The sequence below is a fragment of the Neovison vison genome, chromosome 6 (genome assembly GCF_020171115.1).
Source record: "Neovison vison isolate M4711 chromosome 6, ASM_NN_V1, whole genome shotgun sequence".
Lineage (NCBI taxonomy): Eukaryota > Metazoa > Chordata > Mammalia > Carnivora > Mustelidae > Neogale > Neogale vison.
In genome coordinates this window covers 117670609-117680346 of record NC_058096.1, presented here as the reverse complement: position 1 = coordinate 117680346, position 9738 = coordinate 117670609, and the positions used below count along the sequence as shown (strand labels likewise).

The 9738-nt window shown below is 44.8% G+C and overlaps 2 protein-coding genes across 6 annotated transcripts in view; one reads left to right on the top strand and one right to left on the bottom strand.

The window, feature by feature from the left end:
- The window catches only part of NCBP2 (nuclear cap binding protein subunit 2), a 32652-nt gene extending 25005 nt beyond the window's left edge, over positions 1-7647 (bottom strand). For 2 of the 5 annotated variants that reach the window (XM_044252079.1, XM_044252082.1), the window contains exons 1-4: positions 7490-7647; positions 4087-4268; positions 1553-1691; positions 846-913 (exon numbers count right to left, since the gene is read on the bottom strand). In XM_044252079.1, coding sequence (XP_044108014.1) covers positions 846-913; positions 1553-1691; positions 4087-4268; positions 7490-7567 — 467 coding nt within the window. In that variant the 5' untranslated portion in view covers positions 7568-7647. Of the gene's footprint in view, positions 1-433; positions 914-1552; positions 1692-4086; positions 4269-4432; positions 4457-5071; positions 5212-7489 lie in introns of those variants that run through there. The other 3 variants (XM_044252083.1, XM_044252084.1, XM_044252080.1) reach the window with 3 other exon arrangements.
- Positions 7648-7713: 66 nt separating this feature from the next.
- Positions 7714-8520, top strand: NCBP2AS2 (NCBP2 antisense 2 (head to head)). Its single transcript, XM_044252085.1, has one exon. It carries the CDS (start codon positions 7795-7797, stop codon positions 8092-8094), a length of 300 nt encoding a protein of 99 aa, XP_044108020.1. The 5' UTR covers positions 7714-7794; the 3' UTR covers positions 8095-8520.
- Positions 8521-9738: the final 1218 nt, after the last annotated feature.

The following is a 9738-nucleotide window of genomic DNA, read 5'->3' as shown; positions in this document are numbered from 1 at the left end:
TAGAGACTATCAGGTCACTATCCAGGCTCTGAAACTCGGCAAGCACAATTAGGGGGGAAAAAAACTTCAAATGAAAACTGGCTGAAACATTTCCTGTGGGGAGCAATTCTGATTGTTCTTTGTAAGTGTCCTCTTGATCTTCAAGCTCTTTTTTTTAAACCCAGTCCATTCCTGAGATTGCTCTGAAAATGAATCTTTAAGTAGAACACATCTTTTGAAAATGTGTACAGTAAATGCTAATAAAGTCTTAATACATAAAACATACAAGCCGGTAGTATCCCCCAGGGCAGTGCTTTAAGGCTTGCTTCTGCATCAGTAATCTAGGAAGCTCCCTTGACTCCTCTAAGTTCGGCTTTAGAGACCAGAACTCAAGACAGAAAACAAACTCCAGTCAAACATCTCACTAATTCAAAGTTACACAACATAGCAAAACCCCATTTATTACACTTTTTTATTTCCTGCAAACTGAAAAATTTTAAGGCCCCCACGAAGACCATGAATCTATTATCAATTTTTAAAAATTTTCCATCTTCCTAAAAAGAAGTGTGGTGTTTTGGGCTGACAGAACAAATCTGTTGCCACAGAACACAAATTCTGATAACGGTGACATAAAATCATTCTGGCCACCTGACATATGGACAAGATCCTAAGACTACAGAATAAAGGCATTCCTTTGGATTCTGTCCTTTAATAGTTTTCAAAAGAAAACCATGAAAAGCGTTCCAGCTCAGTAGAGACCTTGATCAAAGCATGGTAAACGTGGGCAGGTTTGCAGACCTTGGGTAATGCACGGCAAATTCAACAGGCCAAAGAGTGCGTTTTCATGATGGGGTCTCACCACTCACTGGTTTTGGGCCAGTTTTCCATAGCCTCCTCTCCCAGCGTCATAGTCCTGCCGATACTCATCTCGTACCTTAATTGAAAAGAATACAAGTTACATTATAGAGAAGACTGGTGTAAGGAATACACCTCCCCCAAACACACTAGCAAGCAAACTGCTTAGCCTTTTCAGGTACCATAATGTGAACATTCAAGCAGGCCGTGACATTTTCTTGAGCAACGGATATAAAGCTCAACTGCCTTGCAAAATTAAGATTACCTACTGGTTTTGTAAGAGTCATGTGCTCTACCAAATGAGCCAGCCAGGTGCCCCTACCTAATATGTTTTTGGTTTTGATTGTTTTTTTGTTTAGTTTTTTAACCAGACATGATGCTTATACTCACCAGCACTAAATAGTAGTATATTCCAAAGAATAAGTACTTAAATTAGGCTATTTTATAATCAGAAACTTAAAACTTATTTCAGTGCATTTTCCTTTTGTTTAAGACCCTCACAAGTGCAAAATAGCCCCCAGCAGAAGTCCAGTAAGTGGCTTGTGAAAATGTACAGAATGTAATTTAACAATCCTAATGTGTAGTTTTCATATTCACTTCAAGGCAAGATTAAAGGCACAAAATTGTTTTCTAAAAGAACAAACAAACTGACAAAGCCCTTGTCACTAGGAATGGACTACCAGGCAAAGACTGAGCCAAGAGAACCCTTCCTGCATACCTGGCCCCCAGATCGCCCACGGCCATATTGCCTGCCCTCTTTAAAGCCTGCATCCCAGTCTGTGCGAATGATCCGGTCATCCAGACGAGTTCCATTTATGTACCTCATGGCATTTTCCGCATCTGCTCTTGAATAGTATCTTAAGTTGGAAGCATTAAGGAACACTGTATAGCATTTCTCCAAACATTTTTGGAAATACAGGAAGCCACATCTAAATGAAACTGAGTTGTTAAGAAAGAATACAAAAACAAATCTAACCAGATGGATTTCAGAGACAGTAACTTGGTTTGCACATCCCTGTTAGAGGTTGGTCCAGGAGCACTTGCAGAGTCCACTACGATTTATCCAAGGCTACTGATCGTGATTTCCTGGAAAATCATGCTGATGATTATTTGGTCCCATTGTCCCCATATTTTGGTTTGTAAAGTATAAATATGTTCAGTGCAGGTTTAGAGCACACACTGCACACTTATCCAAGGAAACAAAAGTATCCAAATTTGGAACTGTAAATTCCAAATGCAAATACAACAACCTTAATAAAAAAGAGAAGGTTACAGTGCACATGGAATTGCCATTGCATTTCCTTAGAAGGGAAGACTCAGTATCCTATCACTCAAGTTAGTTGCTCCCAAACCTATTTAATCAGATCCACTCAATCTATGGGGTGATATTTTTAAAAAAGTCCATAAGCAATTATGCTCATTAGCTGCGCTCAGGGAAGCACTTGCTAAAATCCCAGTGTCCAACACCTATATGATGCCTAGCACATAATGGGCACTCAGTAACTTTTTGCGAATGAATGACATGATAAAAGGGCAAAGTGAGGAAAAACATTGGCAATGGCAGCTTCTCTTGGTAATCATCTGCTGTTTTGATTGTAGATCTCGGACACACAAGACAAATGCAAAACCATTCCAGTACTCAGGGGCTGAATATTCCCCACAAGGTAGATATTCTTTGCTTTGTGTCTTCTCAATTGTTTTCCCTGTACCCTGTGAACTTTGATGCTATTGCCACCTGAGGCAAATGTAAAATTTGGGCACTCCTGACCATTGTGTCTGAAGGGAGAATGGAAGTAGCTTGCAGAAATCAGACACCAAAATAAAAATTTTGGAATAGGTCTGAAAGTAGGGCTTCTAGTTCAAGCTGACAGAGTGAGCATATTCCTCATTTCCTTTTCAAGACCCCATTAAAATGACAGAAAAGATACATACACCCAAAGAACAGAAGAGGTTATCAGCAAACTAGAGGTTCAAGAAAGATGAAGGAAGGGGCTTAAAGAAGGAGACAGCATGGGCGCCTGGGTGGCTCAGTGGGTTAAGCCGCTGCCTTCGGCTCAGGTCATGATCTCAGGGTCCTGGGATCGAGGCCCACATCGGGCTCTCTACTCAGCAGGGAGCCTGCTTCCTCCTCTCTCTCTCTGCCTGCCTCTCTGCCTGCTTGTGATCTCTCTCTGTCAAATAAATAAATAAAATCTTTAAAAAAAAAAAAAAAAAAGAAGGAGACAGCAAATAGGATTTAATTAAAGGTCTGTATGTGGGAAGATGACCTGCTAGCAGGAAGGCATTTAAACCCAGGCAAATAAAAATAGAATAACAGAGTTCTGAAAAAACTGGAGGAACCCTACAGGGCAGTGTCTTTGATGTTATTAAGTTAAAATAGAATCTCTTTTCATTCTGGCATTTGGGAAACCCACATATAACAAAGGTGAGGCAACAACTTGAGAGAGCTCTGCCTGGGCCCACAAAGTTAGCCTTCTTTCCTGTAATTATGACTGGAAACCCAGGGATCACCAAATATTTAAGGAAAATTTACAGCATAAACACAACCCCCCTAAAAGAAAAAAAAAATACCCTGGTAATTTGGGGCACAAAATTTTTTAAAAATATGTTAGATGAGGTCTGGAAACTTCTCAGAACTATAAAACAAAATGACCAAAAAAGAAAATGTTAGGAGAAAAAAACCCAAGCAAAAAATCCAGGAGGTCCAATATTTGAATTTCCAAGGAGACAATAGTTTGGTTTTGACTTTATATAAAATCAAGCTATATACAGCTACATAACAAAATACTACACAGCCACTTAAGAAAGAGGCAGACCTATGTGCATGAACATAATCTCTAAGGTGGGGGAAAAAACAGTGCATGCAGTAGGCTACCACGCATCCACAGGATCACTGCTGGAAAGCTACCCAAGAGACCAGTAACTCTCTGGGTTTAGAACAGTACAGAGATTTTATTTTCACTATACCCTTTATACTTCTGTAAACACCATGAGCATCTATTTTCCAAAGATTATTTCTTTAAAAAATCAACAGAATATAAATATTCAGAACAGAATATAAATGTCAGCAGCTTTCACAATGCAGGAGTGTAGACACATTGGGCAGAAGGTAAGAGGTAGATGAAGGAAGGAGAGGTAGAGGTAAAGTACAGGGATGCTAATTAGTGGATGGCCTCATTCATTTTTTTTTTTAACTAGCCACTCTTGGGCCCACCCTCACCCAATAGCTATGCCAGACAACAGGAAGGATACTCCACAAAGCAGAACCCACATGCTGTCTTCTTCATCTTATCCAGGCCCATAATGATTTTCTTTATGTCACCACTTTTGCTGAAGAGTTCATAGATCTGTTCTTCAGTTGTGTAAAAGGAAAGATTTCCAACATACAACGTACAGCTCTTCTTCAGTAATTTTTCCTGTTCTTCATTGTCACCCTGGAATGTCAAAGAGAGAAAAAGTTAAGCAACACAATCCAAGAAGAGTCCTGCTTAAATAGTATCCCAAGTATGGCAAAAACTTTCATTAATTCTAATTTGGAAATCAGCTTTTGTCATCATCCCAGTCTACCACAAATCCCTTGCCAAAGAGAGACACAGACAGGCATTCACATTTGAAGACGCCCTTCTGCAGGTCCAGCCTGCTTTCGGGACACAGTCACCACTGAAGAGTCAAGCATGTGGCCTTCCTCCTGGGCTGGACTGCCATGCAAATGGCCTGCCTTCTCTGCCAGCTCCACATCATCAGCACTGGCACCTCCCATTGCTTGAATTTAACTTCCGGACCTTGAACCAATATACTAGAAAGGCTTTTTTTGTAATGAAAATAAATGGATTTTCAGAGATAGGGTATCCCCTATAATATAGAAATAAATAGAAAATGTTTAAAACAACTGCTTAGATGGTTTACATGCTCAGATATTTTTCTGAGTTTAGGAGAAAAGGTAGTAATCACTAAAAACAAGAGCTTGCCGGTTTTTTTTTTTTTTTTTTTAAGATTTTATCTATTTGACAGAGAGAGACACATCCAGAGAGGGAACAGAAAGGGGAGTGGGAGAGGCAGAAGCAGGCTTCCTGCCGAGCAGGGGCTCAATCCCAGGACCCTGGGATCACGACCTAAGCTGAAGGCAGATACTTAACCGACTGAGCCACCCAGGCGCCTGAGAACTTAGGTTCTTGACAGTCTTCCTAATTTGGAAGACAGGATGAAGCCAGAGACAAGAATATAACTGCCAACCCACCTGACAAACCCTGGGGCTCCTCATGGGCTAGATATGGTATTTTACGCGCCTGCAGAGAAACCAGGTGTTCGTGTCCTCTCACCTTCTCTTCTGACCTTCACACTGGGGAGGACAAATGCTAATAACTAAAAAGAAGGCCTATCCACTGACCTGCTCTCAGACTCTCAGGTTAAGACTCTAACACCAACTGTACAGTAGTATTCCAGTTTGGAAAGTAGCTGAACAGATCTACACTCAGGCCCCTAGAGCATTTTCAAGAGACCTCCCTTGTTCATTTCCTACACCATACATAATTCTGATCCAGTTTCCTTCACTCCAACAACAAGACTTTGCATTACTTGTCTCTGAAAGCTTTGTAGCATAGAGCTCAGCATAACAGGTCTCACGTGATCACATTCAGTCGCAGAATGGAGGGATAAAGAAACCGTCTAAAGGAAATCACATCAAAAGGAAAATGATGAGATAAATTATGGTACATCGATAAATATAAAACTATGCAGCCCCAAGAAAAATGTATATGCACATGCAGTTATAAGTAACATCTCTGAGACAGTGATGACCACAGTGAGAATGTGAAGGGTATGCTCCAAAATACACATTTTTTAAAGTACGAATATAAAAAGGTTTCATACACCGAAATAGGTACATGCTCCTCTAGGGCGAATCAAGGGGTCACAGGTCAGAGACTTCCATGGAAGAAGTTGCATTTAATTCTCAGAAGTGAATGAAGCAGGTCCTAATTTATTTGCCTTATTTTACACTTGACAGTTAAGTAACTTGTTCAAGGTCATACAGCTACTCAGTAGTTGCAGGTGGAATCCAAACCCAGTCTCTGCCACCACCCCAAACCCAGTCTTATGCTCAATCTCATACTTTCTTAAAAAGTCCACAGGGTAAAGTCATTCTACATTAAAAACAAGTTTTCAGAACTTTGGAATGAGGCATTACATAAAGTAGATTCAACTTACTTATATCACTGCTGTTAAAAGATTTATTGAAATTACCGAGGAGGCCTTCCTTTTCTTCTTTCCACTCCTCTCACACATGTAAGTAATCTAAACAAACAGCCTACAGTTTAAGACAACTGTGATGTAAGTCCTTACTTAAGGTATATTAACCTGGATTCCATTCAGGGAACTCTAGAATTTCCTCATGACAGTATCTTACTACTATCTAAATAAAGCTACAAGCCTTCGACTAAACAGATGAGTAACAGAACAAGCTGAAACCTTTCACAAGTTGAAACCTTTCACACTTTTACTCTCACTGGATGCCTGAAATTCAAGATGGTAACGTGGAACTTAAGAACTGTAAGAGACAGAAGTGAAAACCTTGCTTGGCAGCATTTAAAAATGGCTGCCTTAGTGAATGAATTTCAGGCTTCCTCACTTTGGCCTCAAACAAAATTTCCTTTTCCCCACACCCCGCTAACAACGCTGTACCCTCCATGCCGAACCTCTTCTAAACGTGTCCCTCCTTTCCTTTCACCCGCCGCCTCCCTTTTCTGAATCCTCACAAGATTCCCTTTCCCCTCACCATTTCTGCTCTAGATTATGATTACTTACCGGCACTTACAATCCTTACTAGAAAATTATAAACTCTTAGGGTGCGGACACTGTCTTCCCTCTCCCTCTGGGACTTAACAGGTTTAAGCAACAGCCATCAATAAAAGTTACCTAATAATCAGTGGTTGACCAGTGTCGCACCACCTCATCCCCGCCTTTGTTGAGACTGAGCAGCCCACCTCAAATATTTGCCGCCTTCCCTTTTCCCATAAAAAACACAATGACATAGACCAAACTAAAACCTCTCTTCTGAAACCGAGTTCTCTGCGCTTGACACAACTCTTAAAAGTGCCTAGCCTGGACAGTCTCCCTGCCCACCGTGAGAATTCTTTATGGTTGGAGACAAAGCTCAACTTTGTGTCTCCCAGCTACCGCGTAGAACTTAGTACGACCGTTCTACGAAACCAAGGAGGGAAGGGTTCCACGCGCCACAGGGCTGAGCTAAGTTAAAACTAAAGTTATAAAGAGGATGTGGTTCAGGAAAACGCCCTCCTTCCCCGTACTCCAGTTGTCAAAGGACACCCCTGCCCCTCATATCACAAAGTCACTTTCCCGACGCAAAGCCTGTGCAAATGCAAGCCGCCGTTACTACCCCCACGGGAATCCCTCTGCACTGGCCTGGGAAAGGCAGCAGCTGCAAGGGAATGGGGCAGCGAGCCTCAAGTGCTCTATGAGATAAAGGAATTCAGTGGTAGCCAAACGCCCTTGCAGCTCCGTTCCCCAGCAGGCACTGGGGCCTCACTTCGCGTTTCGGTAAACCAAAGAACGGAAAACGACATAATGAGAAAAGAGCAAGCCGATTCTCAGCGTTCTGGCCCTGGGCCTTCCCTTCTCGCGGCCCGGCCTCCCTCACCCGGAAGTGCTGGTCCCGGTACTGGCTCAGCTCCACGTAGGAGTCGCTGCGCAGCGCCTTCAGAAGGCCGCCGGACATAGTGCAGAGAGGTGAACGAAAACGCCTCCACTCCAGTCACAACGAGACTGCCGTGGCGGTGGCGGAAGCGGAAACGCGCGAAGCGGAAGCAAAACGTAGGCATCCTGTCGACCAATCCCCGCGCAGGAGTGTCGTCAGCGGGCGGCGCGGGCGCAGACGGGTCCGTGTTTATTTGTCGCCCGTCGGAAGCGAGAGCGGCGTGCTTCGGGTTCCGGGTCGCTCTGAGGATGGTGCTTCGGCGGCTATTGGCAGCCCTGCTTCACAGCCCGCAGCTGGTGGAGCGTCTGTCCGAGTCTAAGCCCATCCGGCGTGCGGCGCAGCTCACGGCCTTCGCGCTGATGCAGGCCCAGCTGCGCGGCCAGGACGCAGCCCGGCGTCTTCGAGCCCTCGCGGCTGGGCCCGCGGGTTCCCTAGGTCGCCGCGCTGCCCGCTTCAGGGACACCTTCGCAGAGGAGCTGCGCCGCGGCCTCCGGGAACGCCCGGGGTCACCGCCAGGTAACCAGAGGGGCCCGGGCGATAACTCCTAAACCCAGGCCGGGATGGGCCAGGGTCGCCGGCTTTCCCTTCTGGGCTCGACACAGGCCTCGGCGCTCAGCCGTCATCCTGGGCGCAGTGCACGGCTTTGAATCCGGAATCAGACTGTTTGCCTTCAGAGGCTTCGTTCATCAGAAAGCCCAGGCCAAACCGACGTCCCCGGTGAAGCCCTGTGATCGGACTGGGCACGGCATGAAGAAATGACCGACCCCCCCCCCAAAGCCCGAAGCCTGGTGCACCACGTACAGAGAGCCGTGAACCGAACCACAGCCGGAGGCGTGTGCCCTCTGCGAGTGGGACTCAAACTCGTGTTCAGTGATGCTGCTTCTGCTCTGATAGAGCAGCGCGCCACTTCCAGGGGAGAGCACGGATGGAAAGACACAGCTGCCAAAATCCTCTGATTAAATGTGTGAGCCGAGTAATGGGTGTGAGTGTGGTCTTATCTCGCGAGATGGGTTAGGGGTCATGGGGACTACAGGCCCATGGTAATACTAGTTAACACATTTTGAGTGTTTGTTCTGTGCTGGCACTTGGTAATTGCAGTCTGTGTGGGTAATCTTACTCCTTACAGCCACTTTCATAGGAGGAAGTGGGCTGCATCCTTACGCAGTTGGGATGTTTGATTCCAGGGCCTAATAAGTCCTTAACCGCAAGACTCTGAGCCTTTACCCTGACCTTCAGTGCCTGCCTTCACCTCCCCGACCTCCATTATCACCACTGGGCGTCAGAACTGCCTATTATGGAACAAACTACCTGGATTCCTCTTGCCAGTTTTAGAGGATCTGGGATACAATCAAGACAGCTGTTTGAACCATGAGTGGAAAATCCGTGGTATACAGAAATGCCTGGTCATTTGAGGCCTCTGACCGAATTTCTGATTGCTCTTTAGTTAATCATGCAATCTAGAAAGCTTGAAGCCACAGGAGATGCTTCTAGGCTGATGACCAACCAGAATTTATATCCTGGCCTTTCTGATAGGTACAGAGAAAGAGCTGAATATGGGTGGAGAGACCTGCTGTGGGAATGGAGAAGCTAAAGTAACATTCTAAATTTTCATACTTCTGACTTGATATCCTATCCTGGTCATCCCATTGGAGGTGCTGCTGTTTAATCCTGAGGCCTGGAGTCCCACTCTCCTAATGACCAAAGTCCTGGTTTGGCATCCTATCCGCACCCCAATCCTGTTAAAGGACAAATCCTCATCCCAGATCAGAGGCAACTCTGGATCCTCCTTTGAGGCTGGTAGTGAGGAGCCTGGGAAGCTTGTTCCTTCTCTGGCCTTCCTGCCACACTGGTCTCAATCCCACTCATTTGTCTCTGGATCTCAGCAGCAGAGTATTAGCTGTCCCCAGCCCAACTCCCTACCCTCAGCACAGGCAAGCACACTCACTCGGAGGTCTTTTTCCAGACTGGCAGGGACAAAAAGGGAAGCGGGGCAGGAAGCAATGAAGCTGCTAGACAAACTGGTCATTTTGGTAAGAAAAGAGAGAAAGCAAGAGAAGGGGGCTGTGTTTATTTCTCATGGAAGTGGGTAAGAACTAAGTTCTCTCTGTTTTTGTAGAGGGAGTCGAAGCGGAGAGAGAAAACTTGGTCCTTTCTGATTCAGCTGCAGGTGATTTCAGATGACTTCTGCTTCA

Bases quoted from the DNA above. Each gene is read 5' to 3' on its own strand.
- NCBP2AS2 (XM_044252085.1), top strand. From the start codon at position 7,795: ATGGTGCTTCGGCGGCTATTGGCAGCCCTGCTTCACAGCCCGCAGCTG.